General features: G+C 32.3%; 1 protein-coding gene across 1 annotated transcript in view; it reads left to right on the plus strand.

Moving 5' to 3' along the window:
• LOC129219454 (cuticlin-1-like) overlaps positions 1-24,152 on the plus strand; it is a 131,350-nt gene that overhangs the window by 20,707 nt on the left and 86,491 nt on the right. Inside the window, exon 2 of the mRNA XM_054853850.1 lies at positions 4,786-4,831. Coding sequence (XP_054709825.1) covers positions 4,786-4,831 — 46 coding nt within the window. The remainder of the gene's footprint in view (positions 1-4,785; positions 4,832-24,152) is intronic.

Consider the following 24,152-nt stretch of genomic DNA (forward strand, 5'->3'; position numbering starts at 1 on the left):
AATTGAAACGGCATGTAGTGTTTAAATTTTTAAAAACAAATCAGCAACTCTTTGAAATTCTCAAAGAAGTAACATTTTAATTCTTGAATAAAACCTATTTATATAAAGTTATCATTTTCTTATTTACATAATATTTAATGGTTAAAATATCAATTTATTTAAAAAACTCAAATGATGTATGGGTTTGTTTAATAACCTTGTCCATGTGTCATAATCATTATGAAAATGTTCCTAATTAAAACCACTCATTTTACAGCATCTCGGTGAAATAATGTAGCGTTTAGTGTTTAATTGGTTTGAAATGTTAAAGATAATTTACTTCCACATTCAAAATAGAAAAGTGCATAGTATTTATGTACTTAAAAGTACTTTAATTCGTCTTAAAGGATCCTGAACAAAAAAAAAAGTTTAAAAAAATCAAACACAGTTGAAAACAAAGTCTTGAAAACTTCATTATGAGAAGTTGAAATGGGGGGTGGGGGTGAGCTTTTCAATTCCTTTAGACCCCTTAAAAAAACTATTTGTGTATCCGCCCCTCAGGGGCATGCACAAGAGGGGGGCGGGGAAGAAGGAACACCTGTTGGCCCTGGCCCGAGCCTGAAGGGGCCCAATATTTTTTAACTAGGCGTGAAATACAAGGGTAAACGATATGGAACGGGCCCGGAGAAGTCATTTGTGAGGGGCCCCAAAATTTCTGTGCACGCCCCGATCGTAGTCCAGATTTGCTCTCCCGTATGCGATTATGAGATAATAATAGTACTCGTATAGCGAAAATTTACAATAGAACAATGAAATATCTTGCCAACTGGCAGCATTTAATGAATCTGTCACAATCAGTAAATACCAGCTGCGTGCACAGACATTTTGGGGCCCATCACAAATGACCTTTACGGGCCCCCTCCATCTTGTTTACCCCTACGTCCCTACATTTATTTCACCTCTCATTTAAAAAATCTCGTGCCCCTTTCACGCTCGGAACCGGGATAACAGGCGTCCCTCCCCTCTCCCCTTGTGCATGCCCCTGCTCATTGCATCAACACCCCAAAGCATGGCCCATGTATTGGAAAGGCCGGGCCGTTTGTTTAATGGTGTGCAGGCCCCTTTAGTTTTTGTTAATAGATGTACAAATATAAGTTTTTAACGCTCCTTTTTCATCACGGGCCCTTTTTCATGCCGTGTCGGACCCCATTTTATCTGGCCTCCTTTCGTTTCCTCAATGTGGGAGTCATGGCCCCCAAAGCTCTAAAAACTAGAGAGAAAGTTGATAAGAGAGGAAAGCTTCTTCTGAACCTCTGCTATTTACTTTGGTCCCTGCTTAGGATGGAAAAAAAAAAAATCTGTTTCCAAACGCTATTTTCGCATAGAGTAAACAAATTACATGCTTTTTTTTTACATTATAACACTTTAAAGAATGCTAGGTGTGAATTTAGTTGTATTAAATTCAATAAAAAAATTGCTATAAGTGGCCCACTCGGGGATCCCCGACTAGCCGACCTGGCCAGTCCGCCCCTATATATATATATATATATATATATATATATAGCCAAAAAAAATCCGAAAATTATAGCACTTTAAAAAACATTTAAAGCATGCTTTGCAGGAAATTTCTTATTCTACTCTTAATGTTATTTTTTTTCTGCAATAATAATAATAAATGAAAAATAAAGTAATAAAAAAACTAATAACTAAATACAAAATAAACGGAAAATATTTACGCCTACAAAACTCTTGCAGTTTTTTTCTGATATAGCTCAGTTTCAGTAATAACAAATAAAAAATCATATTGATTAAAAACAATAAGTAAAATTGCCTACTTCTTCATTAAGATATGGATGATGCTGATACAATATTGATTTTTGTTTTAAATTTTTTTGTTAAGTACTGCAGAATTTTCACTTTTCCCATAAAGTATTGCTTCGGGGGAACTAATAACAGGAACATTTTGGGCAAGTGAGAACAAGACTTTACTAATCCCATATATTGCCCAAAACGTAGCCCTACTTTTGAATTATTAATCACTAATATAAATAGTTTGGTTCTTTTCAACATATGTTTCTTTCCGAAGAAACTTCAAATTCTTCTGCATTTTACCATGTTTTTTCTTTTTATTTTTTTAAAGAGCTGGTAACATTTTGTTATTCCTTAATATTCAAAATTATTAAATTATACTACTGGATATAATTTATATCCAGTAGTATAATTTATACTACTGGATATATATTATTATATCCAGTATTATATACTGGATATAAATGTAACCACTATTTGTACCCTTACAAGGCCTTACAATCTTACATTATACCAATGTAAGGCCTTGTTGGAACCTACAACAAGGCTTTTGTTGTAGGTTCAAAAAGGTCGAAACAGAAGGAAGTGAAATGCTATCCATAATGCTAAATTTATTTGTGGGCAAGTAAGAAAGAAGATTTTGTTTTGTTTTGAGATTGTAATACGTTTCTGTTTGTTACAACAACATTCAGTTTACTAGAAAAAACTTAAAAGCATTCATGTTGGATAAGATATTTAAAGAAAGTGAATTTCAACTAATAGACAATAGAGAAAAAGAATAGTGAATCTTTTAACGTACTTTAGTTGCCATAAAACAATGCATACAAAAGTACTAACAAGTATCCACGGCAAAGCAAAGTAGCAAATGGATTTTATAAAAATTAAAGCCAACATGGTAAAACTATGTCCACAAATTTTCATAAAAATTGATAAAACTTGTTAAAATGCATTTAGAGTCAAAGTGGAACTACATGCTTTTCCTAGGGTTACTACATATATGTCCACATTTATGAGGACGCGTCCTCATTTTCAGGATGACACACTACGTCCACATGCATTTTTTTAAATTTTGGTTTTGTCCTCCTTTTTTGAGGAGCATTTTATTATTTTTTTTACAGAGCATTCCTTTTATGTTCTTAATGATTAGCTGTAACTCTGTAGCTATAAGAAATTTTTAGAAGTTAAAATATTATATTATACTGACATGGGAAGGTAAAGAGAAGTGTCTGCAAATTTTTCTTTTTTCTTGCATTTTTGCATTTTATTTTACGTAAAACAAAACATGAAAAAAAAGCGTTCAGTTCCAACGTTTCCCTATTGCTAGTATGGAATTCAAAACACGTTTCTTCAAATATCTGAAAACTTCACTTCTGTAGATACTGCCCTTTACCTCCCCAGTAGCCGTATTAAGCACTAGCGTAGCCAGAATTCAATTTCTGAAGGGGTGGGGAAAAGTTAAAACAGTCCTTTTATGCGTTTGAAGTACCTTATTGGGATTTCCTGTATGTATTCAAACCATGGAAACTATGTGTTCAAAACCCACAGGGAAGGGTTTTGATTTTCAAAACCCCCTCGCTGCACCCCTGTTTTCAAGTACAAATCAATTTTACATTTGAATGTTACACATCAGGCATTTCCAAAGCCGTCTCGACTTAGATAAAAACAAAATAATACAAAAATATTTATTACTTTCACTTATTATTAAAATCAAATTCATTAGTTTTTTCTAGTTTCAAATTATGCTTAATAATAAGAGTTCCCACATTACTCTCGTTTCCCACATTACGGTTATTGCATTCGCACTGAGAAAGAAAAAACAAAAATTAGTTTATTTATTTATTTTTTATTTTTATTTATTTATTTTTATTTAATTATTTATTTATTTAATTGTCCAGATAATTCACATCACATACATTTTTTCCGATGAGGCTTGAATGTCCAAAAGCAGTGCGTACTACGCGAAAAAAAAAAGACGTCAGAATTTTTGAGTCAATTCTCTTTTGTTTCTTTATGTTTTAGTAAATTATTCGTTATTATAAATGTATAACGATATATATAATATTTAATTAAAAAAAAATAATTCAAAAAATATGTTAAATTTCTTTCTCAAGCCTCAGTAGTACTTTTTATAGATTACATAGGAAACATTTTGAATTTTTTTTTCTGTAATATGATTATTATTCATGGAATTGTTCAATGATTGAAAGTGTCCTAAATTTTGGCACTTTCCGTTCTTATTCATGACCCACCAAAACCTACATTAATACAGTCAAGTACAGTCAAGTTTGAAAAATTCAAAGCAATACAAACCAGAAAAAAAGTAACCTGTTGAGCAATCAGAATTCACGTTTAAAATGTTTTAATGATCATTTATCCAAGTTGTTGATACAAAACGAAATGTTTTAAGTTTTAATGAGCCTCTTTCTACTGTATCATGACTAACGATGTTCTTCCTTAGTCCTGTCTTAGGGACGGTAACTTACTGCTTAATATGTAAAACTATCAAACGAGCACAGGAAACAAGTATCCCATTCTGCGAAATTTTAGAAAACAATAGGGGTTAAAACGTTTTGCTATATCACTCTCTAATTGCCGGCCCCGAGCTATCCGAACGGCTGGTCAACTGCCGAGTTCCCAGGACTCTCGCTATAATCATTTTCTTCTTCTTTTAATTATTAGCTTTCACTACTGTTTATTCATTTTGTTTAGTCATTCAGTACTTCATTAATTCTCGATGAAGATAACTGTTTTTTATTTTGTCTACCTAACCAGTTTTCATTTTATGCATCCACCGGTAAACTTGTGTTTGGCAACAGCCTGAAGCCACCAGCCAAATCTTTATTTCTTAAATTGAGGCCAAAACGCAGATGGAGGGATCAGGGTTTTGCTTCGGATTCAATTAAGCGAAAGTGATCATAGCTGCAGGTGACGCGATCCAGTCAATGTTAAAAAGTTCACTCCTAGGTCAATATTTAATGTGTATTTTTTTCTTTTCAGGAGAAACAATATGTCGGCTTTGCTGCTTTTCGTTCTTCTTCCTTTGGTGAGTGTTTACAAAATTTTTCGATCAATATTAATGAAGCAAACTGTCATTATCTATTCACATTCCGTTTGGAAAATATCTGAGTGCCATGTTTATTAATTGTAAGATTTACCGAAAAAATGAAAGGAAATTCGATGTGAAAAGCAAAGGAAAAGTACTTTTTTATTGATCTTTTAAAGGTTTCTATGTAGCTACAACTTTTTTAACTTTAAAATTCGAGAGATAATTTTAGACTAATTTTAGCATTACGCATGCGTATTTAAGTTATGGTAAAGATATTTTTTTGTTCATTGCTGTAGTAAATATTCAGTTTGCAGGGAGATCTAAATACTTAGCAAAATATTTACAGTTTTCTTTTAAAAAGTAAAGGTCAATTTAACCCCAAACCCCAAATGTAAAATATCTAATGGAATATGTTCTAACACGGTTTTTGTAAAGTATTGACCTGAAGAAGAAAATGTATTTAAAAATACTATTTAAGATTTATGCATAATTACTTTTCTTTTTTAAAAGAAAAAATCCTTTTAAACGTTTGATATAAAATCACCTACGTCTTGAATTTGCTGCAAAAAAAAAAAAAAAAAGTAGTAAACAGAAGTTTTGTAGACTAAATAAAAATGTCTTTAACTCTTTTTCGTAAAATTTTGAAAAAAGTTAGCTTGGCGTATCGTGTATGCCTAGGTGCAATATACATATATACCTAAGATGGAAGTTTAGAGTAATTCTGCTGTCCGGCGGATTTACATGTTTGAGGGCCCATCGCAAAACATTTTTGGAGCCCCTTTACGTACCACAGAACTATGTAACATATTTTTCATGTGCATTTTTTAATTTCCTTAGAACCACTATGATCGCGGAGGCCCTTCGCAATTGTCGCTATTGCGAAGGCATGGTAAATCCGCCACAGCATGTTGTAAGACTTTGTACGAGATCTATTATTATACACCAGTCTCACTGAGAAATGTTTGAATTTTATTAAATTATCTTTTGTTTTATTTACTTCCATTAAAATTGCATTGTGCAACTTCTCAAACTTTTCCGTGAAAGCTATTAGACATGGTTCAAAGTAAAATCGCAATGAATTCTTATCTACTTCAATGGAATAAAATTTGTCTGAAAATTATATCATGCTGCCATGAATTTAGTTCTACAAGAGCTGAGCGTTAATTTAAAATCGAAGGAAAAAATTAAATCCATCCCAAGCTGTACCATGTCCCAAGGTGTGATTTTCTCCCCTAAATTTAAAAATGAAACCTTTTCAAATGGAAATAATGCTATCAGTAAAATGTTTTGTGAATTTATTTTTCTCTCTGCTTTATTCCATATGAACCCAGTGTTCATAAAAGCGAGTTCGTGAAAAAAAAAATCATAAAAAATCATGTATGGGTCATTCTTTAGAATGTGTAATTTTGAACGAAATTATTTTTCAATTTCAAAACCTTTTGTTTTCTTTTTTTTTTCATTCTTACATGAACGTGTTACCTACTAGAAGTAACCATAAACAATGGCCCAGCTAAATTCCAAATATTTTACTCATAAATAAAAATAAAAATACTTGCAGAAGAAAAAAAAAGTAATTCAGGAAACTCCACCGAAGCATTCCAAAAGTTTAGTTAAATTTCGGAATTTTAAGCAATTTTTAGTAACGCTTATAAAGAAGATGCTTGGAGCTTCTTCCAAATTTTTCTTTTGTTTTCAAAATTAAAATTAGTTTTATGCACTCTACTCTCTGAAAGGTTTTTAATATCCTATTTTGTTATGTTTCTGATAGTTGGCTTGTTATGACTTAAAGAAATTGGTTATTTCTTGAAAAATAATCTCTAATAGCTATTGAAAAGTTTTGGAAAACTTTTTTTCCCTGTATTCTATTCTATCCTATTCGAGAAACGAAGCTGTTTAGATACCTAACTGTTAAAGTTTGTCTTCTTTCTTTTTACAGCAAAGACAAAGCATATAACATTAATAAAATTTAATAAATATCCTCCTACGAATTCCAGGTAAAAGTTTTTCCACTCTGTTATTTGGTTATCTGTTAAACGAGTCAAATGTTTGAAATAGACTAAGAAGTTTTCAATCTAGAAAAAAAACGGAGACAAAATATTTCATGCAAAAACAAAGCGGAATCGTTGAAATGTTTTCCACAGTCTACTTAGATGAGCGATAAAAAATTTCCACCTGTTGAAAGTAGTAATGGACTCGTTATTGCGAAAAATGAATTAGCTGATGTAAATTCCAGCTTTAATTACTTGTCAGTAAGGCAATTTGGAGAAAAAACTCAATTCATAAAACTTAAAGATAAAACCATTTAGTAACAATTAATTATAATGTACTTATGACACATGAGTCACCACGCTTTAAAATATTTGTTACGTAATTCTCTTCGGTTGCAGCCAGCTGCTATTACCTTCAAAACAGAAGCATCCAATAACATTGAGAATGAAGCTCAAAACCAGGCAAACTGCGTACTAAGATAAACTTAGCGACTAAGCTATAGTTAGTTTCCTTACGATGGACCATCTGCTTGCGAGGGAAGTCTCCTTTACATTGATATAATGACACGTTTAGATAATTATATTGTTTCCTGGACTCATTAAAAAGGTTTATTGAAAAAAAAAAAAAAAAAAAATCTTCCCCACGCAAAGCGAAACATCTGGCATTTAGAAGAATGGGATAAACCATTAATTATTTAGATTTTTTACCCTTTGAATCATTGTTTGCTGAACTTTGAGATCGCTATTTCGAAGTTTTTAGTTCTTACTATTTTAAGAGTACTAATTAAAGATATCTTTGAAATGACATTTTTTAAAGCTTGCAAATTGGCATTTTGCACTACGAGCACGTTTTTTTTTTTTTTTTTTAAGACAGAAAAAAAACTGGACAAAAAATAAAATTTGTGGATACGTAATGTAGTGCGTGGGGTAGAGTGAAATAGTGAGACAAAGTGAAATGGCAAAATTTGTTACACATTTTACAGTGCGACTATCAATATTTTAACTATGTTGTTAAACATATAATTGATTCCAGTCAGAAATCAGTCACCCCTGAAATTTAAGGTACATGATAATATACCACAAGTCATTTTAAAAACTTTACTATTTTTGTAATATTTCGTGGCATTGCAAAACTGTGTTTTGTCATTATTAAATGACAAACTCCTTACTAACATTTCATACATTAATTAAAATCTGCTGATATTAAAAGTGAAGTATTTATGTGTTTAATAATAGGCTGGTTTTTATTTTCAATGTTTTTTACAACTTGTCAAGTGCATAAGGGACGAAGTGAGAGTTTATTTCATTTATTTATTAAAGCGTTTACATTTTCTTTAATTTACATTCATTCATTTATTTACTTCTAAATTAATTAGTAAATGGGTTTTATTCATTCATCCATTCAAAGAAAAATACTTTAACTAGTTAAATAGAAAATGGTTTAGTTAAAAAAAGTATTTTTGTCCTTTTCCACCTTTTTTTCGAAGGTACAAATTTACTGACATAAAAAAAAAAAAAAAAAAAAAAACAATTGAAGGCAAGTTTCATAAAAAAAGCACTGTTCTCTCTTTGTGTACTGTAATTTAAAAAAAATCGTTTTTCTTTAAAATGTAAGTTAATTTTTTACTTTGCCTCACATTCCCTTTCTTTGTTAAATGTTTCCTTATTCCCGAATACCATAGTCATAAATTTATTTGAATTACACCGTCACATACGTTCTTGAGTTAAAAAAATGTCTGCGACCACGATCTGTTTGCTGCAAGGCGGGCTGAGTCCCGCAAGAAGGCGCCAACCTTGGCCTCCTAAGGGCTAAAAAAAAAACCGACACAAAACTGCACTAATTTAAAAAAAAGGTGCAAAATAAAATAAAATAATGCAAATAAATAAATAAATAAATAAATAAAAAATAAATATAGAAAGAAAAAGGAAAAAATGATGGTACCCATTTTTACGGGTTTAAAGAAAAGGGGAAAAAAATGAAGTGAAGTCGCACAGGTTTGTTAGCACAAAAAAAAAAAAAAAAAAAGAAGGAAGTTGCACCGAAAAATAAATAAATAAAATAAAATAAATGTTTTTTAAACATAAAAAGGTGTTCAGACTTGAGGGAGGCGGGAGGGCACATCGGCGCGCGTGCCGAAGGGCCGACAGGTCAGTCCGCTCCTGGTTTGGTGCTTCATATTTTATAGTAAATAAATCTATTATTTTTTACATAATTTTCTAAAAAAAAACTTTCACATTTTTAAATTGAGTAATTCATTTCAGAAACCTATTAAACACAAAGTTTTCGAAATTTAAAAAAAAAAAAAAAAAAAAAATCATATCTTCATATTAAATTGTTTGACGTGGATTGCAATATTCTTTACTGAAAGTAACTACACCTAAATTAGTATCACTTTCAGCAAAATAGTGTAATCCTTATCGAAAACTTTTAATGAAGTAGTAACGGTGTTTTTTCGAAATTTTAGACTTTGGCGCTTGACTGGCTTTCGAGAAAAACGATTCAATTGATTTTTTTCTTCAATAGAGAAGATTGCTACCAAAGAGTCTGCAAGCTAACCAATTTTCACTTTTAATACTAACATTTTATCTTATATCCACCAAATTTCGGATATAGTACGATGTTTTTATAAATGCTTGTTCACCTTTGATGCGCTCCCTGTCCTTTGTGGAGAAACAATTTAACTTCCTTCTTATTTCCTACGTGGCCTCGCCCGCAATCCACACCTGGTGACGTGCAACGCATGGTGGGAGGAGTTATTTCCCGAAGATTGACGTCGGGAAACGCCTTTTGAACTCACGTGGGGGTGAAAGTTGTGTTCCCGTCTAAACTGGCATGCGAGTTCGAGTAGGTAGTGTGGTGACCAATTCATCGCGGAAAATAATAGAACTAAATGATTGAGAAGGATTTGGCAGTTTGATACAGCTGTTTAGTTTTTCTTTGCAGTTCGGATTAAGAAAATCAAGTCAATTTTAGTATTAACTTTGTTAGTGTTGGAAACTATGCTTCTTATGATCTTATGGGACCGTGGAAGGTCACGGAAGAAAAAAATGCCCTTATTCAGCAAAATTGTCTGACGATTCGGCAAATTCAGACGATCTTCAAGTACCCGAATGACCCTTTTCAGAGGGGTGCCCACCCCCTAACAACAAAGGCGCACCCCCTAAACATCGCGACTACCCCCCCCCAAAGTAAGAGCCCCCCAAATGAAAAAATGCACCTCAAAATACCCCCTAAAAATTTCAATAGCGCAGTCCGCACCATGCCCCCCCCCCCAGATGGGCACCCCTGCTTTTCATCAGATTTACGTATGTGTGCATACTCGAATTTTATTATTTTGGCAGAATTTGAACTTCCATTCGGTTAATTGAAAATTTCTTCCTTCCCAGAAGTTTAAGTACCGGTGTCACTGCATGGGACATTGTGGCGATCGGAGTGAACTGAAAGGAAAACAAGATAAAAAAAAGTTTCATTGGTCGAGCGAGTTCAATTCTCAATATTCGTCATTTTTGTACGCATTAAAATGATTTTAGTGAGCTGAATCAAATACAACAAGTTTCAACTTGACAGGAATTACCATTCCAGAGATAATTAAATATTAGTTAAATTTTCTTTCTTTTTTTAAAAAATTAATTTTTGTATTTTTTAATATTTTAAATTCTTTTAAGTGTCCTATCTGCTTGAAAATTCCTGTATGTACTGTAAAATTTTATACAAATGAATATTGACCCACCGGCCTGCAACCAAATAAGAATGCTGTTTTTTCATGACACTTAAAAAACATCAAATCTCGAACTTTTTGTACTTAAGTCACCATCTACTTACAGTTTCTACGATGCAAATACCTGAATATGAATAACTTTAATTTATAATGTGGGGTTTTTTTGAAGTCTGTTCTGTAATCATTTATAGGTATTCATATCAATATGTTGTCATTTTATGTTTGTTTTGTTTAGGTATGCTATATGATTGTGTAGGATATCATAAATAGTTTTGATAAATTTAACTGGAAAAATATAAACTTAATTCGATTTGCTGTTTCAATATGCCTTCAACAGTATAGGCTTAACCCTTTGCAAAAACATACCTTCTGTGGTTCAGGGCCTCGAATGCTATTTTTTCGCCCCCCCCCCTTTTCCCCCTCACTTTTACACTTAGGGCTGCTCCTGACATTTTCTGTCCAATTCGTTCTAGCCAGTTACAGTATTGGCAAAGTTTAATAATTTCAATGCACAAGTTTTATTGCCAAATTCACAATGCTGTAGCTAGAACAGGGAAGAGTGGAGTATGCTCTATTAATAGAAAAACTATATTTTTACTCGGGGTCGGAAGAGGAATGGGGATAAGGACAACTGACGAATTTTCAAAGTGAGGTGTCGAAAATTTTAATGTAAATTATTCGAAGATTTTGGATAAATCAGGAGCTAAAACATAAATTATTAGGAGATGTTAACATGGCCATTCCTTAAAATGTACCACACGTGAGAAATCTCCAAAATCAACGCAAGTCTTGTCTCTTGTATTATGTCGATTCTTTTCCTTTGCTTCAATAATTTAATTAATTGTCGAATAAGTGAGCATTAAGCTTTTTAACACAATTTAATACTTTTTTCTTATTTTCAATGGTTTCTTATCTCGAGCCAAAATGCTGAATTATTAATAAGCAACTTATCAATCTTTTTTTTTTTAAATTTAGAACAATTTGAGTCGTTTTTCTTTCATTTTTGACGAGAGAATACGATGCATACTTTTAAATTCACACTGAATCAGCTTACGTATCTCTTTTTTTTAATTAAATCTCCTGCACTTAGGTAAATTGTTGTATTATAATTCTATATAAAGAAACGAAAATAAGTTGTTCATTAAAAGAAAGAGAAAAAAACACATTGAAATTTCACCTAAGAAGCATAGATGTTCAAAACAGTAGCATATATAAACTTCTGCGAACAACATTAAATGAAACAAATGAAGTCCCAATCGCCGTGAAACTAGAGAAATACAAGAGTGAACTTGTATGGAAACCTAAATTAATTGCAGGGATCTTTTTCATCCGAAAATTGTTTAAAGTAGAACGTGAAGAAACGAAGCATTATTCTTAGTTTTAAACACATCAAAGTCACGAAAAAACCACCTTCAATTTCGCATAGTTGAAAGTACTATGTTTTAAGTTCATCAGCACATGTTTAGAATTGCTTTTGGAAGTATCCATAGGTTATAGATCTTTGATTTTTCTAGAAATGAAAGCTGAGAAAAATGAAAGTAATACAGTCAACTCCCGATGATCCGCTTAGCTAATTATCCGCAGTCTTTTAAAAAACGAAAAAAAAAAAAAAAAAATCCCGAAGATGATTAGCTAAATAAAAGCATAATGCACCCATTTTAACCAAATTGGTGTGTGTTTTTTTTTTTTTTTTTTTTGTGTGTGTATGCGTGTAATTCACTAGGGCAGCCAGAAATATCTCCAAAAATACCTTCCGAAGGGGTTTTTTTTGATTAAAATAGCCCTTTCATAAACTACTGTATCATAATTTGCATTTATGTTAAAACCAATGCCTGCGGGGGCGTTTTCTCCCCCCAACCCCCCCCCCCTTCGCTGCACCACTGGTGTAATTTAATTGCACTAATTAATTATTCCTTTTTAGCTTTAAATACATTTTTTTACATCTACTGCTATCGTTTTTAGCTACAATTAAAATGTACGGTGATTGCTATTGATTTTTTAGCTATTGTACACACTAATATCGCATTTTACCTATTTTGCGGGTTATCCGCAAGAATCGCTTATCACAGGTTGCTGAGCTAACCTGTTCTACGGATAATTGAATGTTTACCGAACTATTCCCTTATCCCTAAAGCAATTAGTAACAAGCGTGCTTAATCGTCTCTTTTCATTGATTTACCCTAAATCATGTATCGCTTTCTTTTCGCGTGTTATACTTTAGAGATCCTCTTGAACATTACTTACTTCAAGGATCATAAAAGATAGGTAAATAGAGAAGCGTAAAATTTGTTCTCATGTAATGCTCTCAGGAGCACACATTCGATGAACTGTGTTCGATTCTTATGCCTTTTAGTGGAGACAATGCAAAGACTTAATTTGTATTTCTCCGCGCCGTAATGCACATATGACTCGAAATAAGAAACTCATCTGCGTTTCAAGCAGTTACGGATGCAATAAATTTTAAGTTTTAACTCACATTATTCCAAGTAGAAACATTCGAAGAATAACATCTTAAAAATTCTTTCGAATCATCATTTTTCAAATCTTTCCTCCACTTACGTTGCTGAAAAATGTCCTTATATTTCCATTTTAGTGTACCGGAAAATTCAGCTATTGCATTTTTTATGGTACTTAATGTGTGATTCTTCATATACATTGCTCTTCTGCATAGCTCTCTAGGCTAGAAAAAACATTTAATTCCTAGTTTATAAATAAAAACATAAGTGACCATTCGCTACGTTATTTAAAAAAAATTCTAACGATTATTCTGTTTTGCATTATATGCAATAAATACAGTAAAAGTTGTCTGTCTCAAAACCTGTTACTCTCAGACACTACTTATCTTGAAGGTCACAGCTGGTTGAACATAGATTACATGCTATTTTCCACGGTTTTCTGCCAGCAATAAGATTCGTATTGCGAATTATTAGCTGTTACCAACGAATTCAAAGTTTTGGGTCATATTTAAATGCAGAAGTAAAATGAAATACTTTTTGCAGACTGACAAGTATTTCCTATATGTCTGACTTATAGATAAGGATGATGGAAGTCTGAAGGACATGTTAGACTTTTTATTCGTGTAAAAAGAGTGTGAGATAAGAGAGGCTGAATAAGAACACAGTCCGACTAATATTTTGGGGGACACATGGCTCAAAAGTTTTTGGTGCCTTCCTCCTCCCTTCCTTAAAATTTTCCAGCGACTTTTTTTTCCCTACATTTAGTATTCACACCTTGCTTTAGAGTGCAATATGTACTCAAATTTTCTAAAACTTCAGCAACAAATTTGGTGCCCTGGGCCTGTGTCCATGTGCAGGGGCGGACTGGCCCTAGAATTTCTATGTGGAAAAATATTCTTTCCGGCCCTACCCCAAACATTTTGGCTGTCTTTTTCCCAACCCCAAAAGTTTTTAGTGATTTTCTTTATATAAAAAAAGAAAAAGAAAAGAACAAGTTTTTTCAAAGACTACACATGTCTTTAAAAGAAAAAAAAAATCCCAGTTTTGTATGGAAAACTTTTCTGTTGATGACGAAAGAAGCCATCTTTTTAGTTTTTTTTTTTTTTCTTTTTTTTTTTCTTCAATGTTTTGGCTGCTGTCCGTTTTTGAATTCAGCTTAAAACGGAGAATGATATCAAGATAGTGATGAATGTTTCTCCCTGTAAGTGGGGTATGGAATATCCCCAATTTAGGGGGTCCGGGGGTTCCTCCCCCGGAGAAAATTTTGAAAAATAGGTATAAAAATCTGCATTTTGAAGCCTCATAAGGAGTGATTGGAACAAAGAAATATCAGGAAAAAAAAATAGGCGAACAAAACTTTTTTTTGAGTTTCATTTTTCAAATTAAGATAATAAACTTTTTTGTGTCGATAAATCAATGACAGCAGTTGACAGACAGAAAGAGTGAGGAAGGAGAAAATATAATGCATTGTTGTTTTGTCACATCGACTTTCGGTACGATTAGTTTTTGATCACCACAACAAATACAACACTGAATTAAATATAAATGATCAATAGTGAAAAATGCTTTAAAAGAAATGATGCACAGATTTCGAGAATGGGGAACAGGAGAGTAACATATTACCTATTTTTACTATTTATAATGGAACTTACTTACGGTTTGACCATCATCTCTCCGTCTGCGGGTATTTTGACCAACTGCACAGTGTTAGTAATGCTAAAAAAAACTCGTTTTATTTAAGGATTACTGAACTTCATATGCATCATGAACATGCTTGGGGCTTATACAGACTCTTAACTGCATGAAAAACTCCGAGAAAAGGGAAATGTAAAACGAGAATTCGAGTTTTCACCATGTTTCTGATGAGGAACCAAAGAGGCTTAAACCCATGAAATTACGATAATAAAGAGTATTTCATATTAAATGAATTGTTCATCATTCTGTTACATAGTTTCTTTGTAAAAAACTTAAAAATACCTCTCATTTTTAAATAGAAAGAAGAGTTTATAAGCCGCATAAATGCAAGTGTTATTATACGCTGTAGTGACGGATTTTCGTTTGCTACAGTTCCCACAATGCACTGCAGTGCCGGTTTTGACCTGCAGTGACGTCAGATGAATACTGTCCATTAATACGATTGAAAAGAAATAAAATGAAGCACACTTTGCTTAGGAGTTTCACTAGACTAATCTAGTTATTTTCAAAGACTCTGGATTTGAAATTAATAAACGAAAACAAATTAATTTAAAGTAATCGTTATTTTAAATTCATATTATTTTGTTTAAAGTGTTGAAAACAACAAAGTTTTAGCAAACACATGACTAAAAATATTAAACTTACCGCGAAAAAGTTCTTGTCATTGTTCGTTCAATACAGATGTTATTATACACTGTATAACAAATGACTCGTTATTTTTCTGAGACGAAATTGCGAAGAGAGGGATTACCTAATTGGTTGAAAAAGACATGGCTCCGTCCATTATACAGAAAGTGGCGGGAAACTTAATAGTAAACACGAAGGGAAGAGAAAGAGAGAGAGGGGAAAAAAAAAAAGCTTTCTTAGCAGCAGGGCCGGACTAATACTCCGTCAGTCCGTGCCCCGGCACGGAGTAAAAATTTTTGAGGGGCGCAAAATCGCCAAATCAAAATGAGAAAAATATTTGCAATGAGCGACTGAAAAAAAAAAAAAAAAACCTAAGTTCTCTGGAAAAAATACTGGCACTATCTACAAATGAAGAGGGCGCATCGCGATATCCCTTTATCTATTCTATAATCGTAGTCTGCATAAGGTTGAAGTAAAAGGTGTTAGTTCTTTTACCTATTACAGAGACTTTAAAATCATTTTAAATGAAGGAGAATAATCTGTAGGATCAACACCAGCCGGGACGCGTCCCGAACTGAAATTTTTTTTGGAAGATCACAGTGACTTCCCATCGGAGTGCCCATACTCTCTTGGAGGGGGAAGGAGAGCGATGTAAACATCCCAGTTTTTTTAGAAAACGAGCAGCCAATTTGATTTTACTTATGTAACGAAAGGAAATCCTTCGTGGCGTTAAAGATTTAAAATAAAAAAATAACGAAAATGACAATTTTTTCTGTAAAATTTGAGAACAAAATGCAAATTAATATATATATATATATATATATATATATATATATATATATATATATATATATATATATATATATATATATATATATATATATATATATATATCTTTAGTAATATATCAGAGAACATCTGTACTAATAAGAAAAACAAAGAGCCGCTGAGATGAACGTTTCAAACATCTTTAAACAGGGGAAAAAAAAACTACTGTAATAGGACTAACTTTCGCGAGCCGTAATTTTCACGAAAAGGAAGATAACGGTGATTTCGCGAGCTGAAAATTTCGCGATTTTTTTGTAAACAGAAGCGAAAGTTGAAAAATCCGACATAAAAAGAATTTTTGCGAGGTTTAAAATTTTCGATTATGACAGGGTTGCGAAAATTAAAACCTCTCGAAAAAAGTGCTTTTACAGTATTCAGTGCAATTTGGAAACTCATGGCAAGCTTTAGACTAAAAAATGTATAAATTTATAAAATAACAAGATAGCGTCTGGGGAGCTAATGTTTTTCTGTTTCTGTTTTTCTTACTTTCATTTTTTTTTCTTACCATGAAAATCTCACAGCCAAATGCTGAAAAATGTATGTGCCGCTGAAATATGGTTCAAACAGATAAAAAATCAAAGTAGAGAGAAATGGAGAGAAGTGAGATTTAAACGATTGTTATGAAAAAACGCACCAGAAGTTGTTAAATGGTTGAAGGGAAAAAACGAAGGTTAGAACAAGAATTCTACAGGAGATTAATGAGGCACGATATTTAAAATGAAACATAGTAGAAAATATGACCATAGTTATCACTCAAAAGTAAAAAATAAAATAATAAAAAATAAAAACACCTCCGTCCAAAACTGTGAAATATTCTACTGGGGCTGTAAGCGTTTGAATTCAAACATATTAAAATGTAAGGTAAGGGTGAAAATTGAAAATTTTAATGTTTGCATTTTTAGGACTGTAATTTCGAAAGAGTTCCAAGGGTTAGGGGAAATCCTAGAACCTGGTCCCTATAACATCATCAAAGATTGTCTACAGTTGTTCTCGAAACTTTATTTTTGAAAAATTTCCGAGGAAGTCTCCTCGAATCTTACCCTTTCCTCTAACGTCATCAAAGATTGCTTACAACTTGCGTAGTTATAATTTCAATTTTGAAACGTTTTCGCGGAAGTTTTTTCGAACCTTCCCTTTCCACCATTAAAGATCAACTTTTGTTTAAACGATTTAAATTCTGAAAAATTCCGAGGGGCGAGGCACTTAATCCTCTTCATCCTGACATCCCGAAGATCGTCTAAAACTAAGATTTTCGAAATTAAAACTTCTGACAATTTACTATGAAGAATTCGTCAATCCCAGACCCCATCCCGTTCCTCTACTTCAACAAGTGTTGCCTGCCGACTGAGTGGTGTAATGGTTAGGAGTTGGCATCTTACGCCTGAAAACACAGGTTCAAACCTGGCTCCAATCGCTGGATTTTCAAGATGCATAAAATAGACAGTGCTCGGATTGTATGATTTTTCGGCATGTGAAATATCCTTCGATTATTCATTTGGCTTGAAGTACTCTCGGAAAAATTAAATTCACAGCTCAGTTTCGCATTGTAAGAACTCAGGTACCTCCATCTGATACGGAAACTGGGCGTCGATATTATCGTGGCACGGTGCCACATAAAAGAATGGATGCTACATCGGGAGATCGCACTAGGTCTACAAAAGTCGATACCTCTAACACAACCTCATTATAAATAAATAAAAAAAGACAAAAATTGCTAACAACTGCATTTTTGTTTTGAAAATTTTCCTCTCTAGACGTTTCAACAACCCTTTCTTCCCCTCCTTTTTTCAAATTTTGTTTACAGAAAAATTTCGAATGGTTTAAAATTTTGTTCTGAGCCTTCTAGTTCGAAAAATTCCAAAGTAAGGTCCCCTTAACATTTCTTCTCTTCCTAATATCATCAAAGATTGTCTAAAATAACGTTTTCAGAGCTACAATTCAGAAATTTTTTTAAGGTGTAATCCCTAGACCCCTTCATTATGCGAAAAGTTTACCCTTGACGCAATGTTCACATTGCTCTTTTTTTTTTCTTTTGAGCAATTATGAATTGCTTATTGTTATCACTTGACCGTTGAACGACGTCCGTCCCTTGATTTTATTTTTCTATTTAATGCAGGCGTCCACGTGCCTCAGAATCGAATTATTTATAAACAACCTTCTCGACTGTACAATTTTTTTTTCGCGAAAAAAGTATCCAGCACATAGCATTCAGCACATAATTTGAGTCTTGAGTTCCAATTTTCGTTACGATAAGAGCCATTAGTAGAACCCAACGAGTAGGGTCCTTTCGCAATTCGTAATTGCAAAAAACAGAATCTGATTTTAAAATCTCAAAATTGAAACTATTTTATTTATTTATTTGCACATAGAAAAAGGATTAGTAATATGCATGCAACACATAAGCATAATTCTACTAATTCCAGATCCCACATATAGATAACACAAGTCCCTTTATTTATATGCTCATATTCTAGTAAGGACTCCCACTTAAACCAGATGTTAGACAGCTCTCTTTGAGACCGCTGTCATATGAATGGAGAATTGGAAATCATCAGAATCAAATCTGTCAACCGATTTGAAAATTATTATTAATATTTACAATTTACAATAAATGCCAAGTTACTTTGACACATTTTATGCGTTTGCCAAAAAATGTAAAAAAGAGCATATGTTTTTTATTTGTAGGGGGGGGGGGAGGGGGGCTCTTTATACATGCAGTTCAAAAGGGGCGCAAATTTTCCTTTTGCACGGAGTGGTTCAAAAGCTAAATCCGGCCCTGTTAGCAGGCGTTTTGCATGTTACCACAACTGGTATACATCCTATTCTTTGGATGGAGTCTTTTTCATATGAAGGAAAGGGATTAATGTAATCTTTCCCAGGCAGCTTTAGATGGTCATAAAAAATATCCTCACCCCCAATATACCGCTCCTCATCACAGAATTCCAGGAAACATTGCGTTCTCACTTCGTAACAAGATACAATACGGCAATAGTTCGACAAGAAAAGAATGACCACTAGAAGTGGAAAACCATCTAATCATCATCCTCTCCAAACCTCTAACCCCAATTGCAGTTATCTCAATGTCTAAGTTTAAGACAACTGACTGTGACTCTAAATACACAAGAACGGCCGGCCTAGCTAAAATCTTTTTTTTTTTTTTTTGCAAAATAAAATTAACATTGAAAAAAAGAAAACGGCCCAAGTTAGGTGCGGCCCATGTGGAATTTTCCACATCTTCCACATGGCCAGTCCGCCCCTGTCCATGTGCCTATGCCTCAATATGACCTTATGTAAGAGTAGATAAGGTAAAATATTTTGCAAAATTGTTGCGAGGATCACCCTAAAATTCTCGGAATATATTCTAACTGAAAGAATATTGCGATTTTTTTCCCAATGATATGAGAATCGATTGTATAGAATATTGCGAGTGTGATGAGGAAAATTTGCATTGGAAGTTAAGTTCTAAGATGATGTTAATCAGGATACATTTGTAGACAATTGACGAATTGTCAACTAGTGACTCAATCAGAAAGAAATAAAAAAATAAAAGGTACAACATTTAAGGCTTTTCTTAAATAATCCTTAAAATTAACTTTACCAAGCGTCATCCAATCAACTTTAATTTATCTATCTTTTTCGGAATAATTATGCCTCTGTATCTCGAAGCTTTTCTATATCGATTTTTTTCTCATTAACCTGCCCGTTAGACCCTACTTTATTTTGTACGAAATCTTATAGTTGAAAACATCGAATTTGCTTGTTATGCAATTTTAGATAAATATAATGACATTTTTAGCCTGTTTTGATCACAAATTGTAATAGTGACAGAGTTACTATGTCCATTTTGCTTTTTTAATTTATTCAGCTTTGGGCAAGCAAATATTAAGCGAGGAAAGTTTCAACATTGCAATGAGTCATAAGCTCTATTTATCAACATAAAATAAAAACACCTAGTATGGCTTTCAAGTTACCACGAAACTGGTTCTTCCAAACTGTTTAGACATGGTTTGTCTTTCTCGTTTGCCATCTAATAGTTTTGAAGATAAGTTTTTCTGAAAAATACAGCACCTTTATTGCGGGAAAACCTCTGTCACGTTTTTATTTATGAGATTAAAAGCAAACAGTTTGTCATCGGGAAGATTTCTTGTGACAAGATAAATCACCTTACAAATTTAATAACATGCAAATATACAATTCGTGTCATCGCACCATTTTAAAAATTTATGCTTTGAAGTACTGCATTTAATAATCCCATTGGTTGGAATTTCTTTTTTCTACTCTCTACCCATGGTTTCTGTTTGCTCCGTGGTGTTTTTGCCCTTTAGAATTTCCTTTATGGATTCGCTATAAGTATTTTATTTAGCATGTGCTTCCAACAGCGGTCGGGTTTTTTTTAATTCAAGATTATTATTTATTTCAGGGTTGGTTTTTTTGCCGGCAAAAAGGTATTTTTGCCCGGACAGTGGAAAAAACCATGGCAAAAATGGAAAAAACCGGCAAAAATAGAAAAAACGGCAAAAACTTAATTGCAAATAAAGTAGCATTATAGTGTTAATCAAGAAATAGTGTTAATATAATATAAATAATGCACTTTAATATTTTAGTTATGTCTCTCCATGTTACTTCTAATTTATAAGGTAAAAAATAAATAAAAAACAAATGTTGGGATTGCAAAACTTAAGATTTTAAATGTTTGCTAAAACAATTTTTTCAGAATGAGCCAATTCCTTCAATGTTAAAACAAAGAATGTTTACTTTAGCTTAGTAAATTAATAAAAAGACTGAATTATAATTTTATATATATATATATATATATATATATATATATATATATATATATATATATATATATATATATATATATATATATATTTAATTAATCACCTTTTTTTTGATCCCACTAAGATATTTAAGCTATTTAATTAATAACAGAATATATACTTGAATATAGAAAAATATTAACTTTTCCTCACTAAAGAAATAATGCATTTTTTCTCACTTACTGGGAAAATGGATAGCCAAGAGGAGAATTTAAAAAGAAGAAAAAAAAGCTGATCAATATGTGCATTCTATATTCACTCTACTTTTTAGTGATACTAGCTCACTCTACAGAAAATGGCAAAGCCTTTTATCAAAATCTTTTCATGCTTTTACTTTTATATAAAAGAAAAAAAACTGTCCGTAAGTTGTTAACACAAAATCTATTTTTGCCACTTTGGCAAAAACTGGCAAAAACCTATTTTTGCCGGGAGGTAAAAACCGTGGTTTTTTTCCATGGTTTTTTCCGCCCCCGGCAAAAACTTACCAACCCTGATTTATTTATTTATTTATTTATTGTTTCTTTGTTGGAGTCGTTATTGACACATTAAAAAAACTTTCTTCCACTACTCTCTGGAAATATTATGTCAAGTCAGGGAAAAACAAGATTTCCAATAGTATATTTCAAAAGATTTTGGGATTTGTTCAGGAAACTATTAGCTTGGTACGATTGGCACAGATTTTACTATTTTTCGATAAATGTACATTGAGTACACCCCTTGCCACTCCCCCCCCCCCCCCATCCAGAAAAAATCGAAATGATGGACCTGGCTTTGTTCAATGACTTTTCATTTATAAGCTATCATCTTTTAGCATTGAAAATGGGGTTCTTCGTCCTTCCGAAACGCGTGTCTGCAATTTTGTGCTTGATCAATGTCGTTGATTGTCTTTTTAAATAGTTAACATATTATGATACCAAACAATAATGATGAAAAAAATTTATTAAAATCTAATTTGAAAATTCTGCAGACATTATACGGAAAACAATAAAACAAAAAGAAAAGGAGTTAAAGATGCCATCGGAGAGTAATGGTAAGGCAATATATTTTGACGGACATAAAACCGTGTTAAAATATTATTCAGCATGGCGTTTCAAAAAGCCCTTGGTTACAAAAAGTAAAAAATAATCTTTTCAATTGGTAATAAGATTTGTAAATAAAATATCAGACAAGAGTATCAACCTCCAACTTTGTTTCAGTCTCTTTTTAAACTCACTTCCGTAAGTTCTGATCCAACAATGATTCAGCTATAAATTCCGTTCTCCAGAAACTCAAACGTTTATCAGACATTAACAGCGGCTCATTTCCACCCAGTCATTGTTTCATTCCATTTCGAACCATTTCCTTGCCACGGTTTCAATCTCACAACCATTGTCTTTGCCAAATACATATACGTGCCGCATGCAATCTGAATCTTCATACGATATGTCGCTTCGGATACACAGAAAGTATACCTAAACATGTCCTTGGGATGGTTAGCATTAAATTGTTACTGTTTGATGAACAGCGTGAAAATGATATTATAAACTCCATTGCCCTTTGTCTTTTAAGTGGTCATTCAACCCTTAAAGTAATGACTACAACGTGACAAGGGGCACTAATTAATTCCTACATAAAGAAATTCTAAGCGTTATGATTTCTTTTACAATGTATGATACTGTTATGTGGTATTTTTTAAAAAAAGGAACACAATGGCACAAATGATTATTTTCCTGGCGATAACGCTTCCTAGTCTTTTTATGTGTCTGCGGATTGCCGATGTAACGGACTTTCTCGTAATGATAACACTGCAGCAACCATTAACCGCAGAAGATGTTAGCGTTTGCGTTATGTAAGAAAAATAATTCATACCTTGAAAAGCTTTAGAAAGGTCACAACTCAAGTTTTGAATCGCTTACTCGCAACTTAAGAATTAGTTCTTAGCATTTTGTGTTGTAACTACTTTCTGAAAAGATTCTCAGGGACCAGTTAGTACTGGTCCACTGCATCTACAGATGTGTATTTTAAGGCATAATCAACGTTAAAGTAGTAAATTTAACTTTTAATTTTTCGGTTGATTTTCACATTCCTTGAACTACAAAACTGTTTTGGATCATTCTTGAACTGGCTTTAATGGAAAACCAATATTCAGTTATCAGCATTTATTTGGATTTATTTTCTTTTAAAGTTATAATGACACACAGAAAACTCCTTACAATAAATAAAATTATTATGAATATTAGTAATTGTTTTACAATATTTATTACTGACTTACGTAAGTATGCATTTTAGGACACATGACTTCAATTTATGACCCAAGGATTCACAACGTAGAATAAATGACAAATTATGAGCCTGTCTAATTTTTTTTTCCTTAATTTTTAAATTTGGATACAAATGTTGCAATTCTAGTTCATGGAAAAAGGCTGCTAAAACTTAGAAATTGCACTTGTATATCCATCATATTAGTTTCATTAATGTTCAGTTATGATTTATATATATTTTTTGAGAAGTTATTGGAATACACTGGTTTAACTAATTATGGTCTCACATGAATCAGTTATGATCCTATTAAAAACCATTAACGGTCATGCTAGCTGAATTAAAGTATTTTCAACCCATAACCCATAATTGATTAAACTAATTAGTACAATCATTTAAGCCGCAATCATTATCATCATCGGTAAGGATTTCAGAATAGAATTTAATACTAGACCAGCAAATTAATAACAATTTTCAGATTAAGTCCAATTGCTTGTTAATTGTAACTATCTAATTCAAAAAAGTATATTCTCAATTCAAGAAAATTGTTCTCTTTCTATATCAGAAATTAAAAGTATATTGACTTACTCGTTTCAGCAACATTATAATTAAAAATGGATAACTGACAGATCACTTTTGTAAGATTCATCTGAACAAAAACAACAAAATTAAATAAATAAATATTAATTATTCTTCTGCTACATCTCTTATTTATCGTTTGTCATATTTTGCTTGTGTTTGAATTTTGATTTTATTTTCAAAGTAATGCATTAGAAATAAATTAGTTTCCTAACTTTCTTTTTAGAACTCGAATTCGGAAAAATAAAGAATGTTTTTTGAAATTTCGATGTTTTTAATTCCAAAAAATTGTTTTTCATTTATTTGTATTAAAATATCCTTATCCTTCCTAAATAATAATTTTGAGTAAATTGAATAGCAATAAGAAT

This window comes from Uloborus diversus, chromosome 3, assembly GCF_026930045.1.
Source record: "Uloborus diversus isolate 005 chromosome 3, Udiv.v.3.1, whole genome shotgun sequence".
Classification (NCBI taxonomy): Eukaryota; Metazoa; Arthropoda; class Arachnida; order Araneae; family Uloboridae; genus Uloborus; species Uloborus diversus.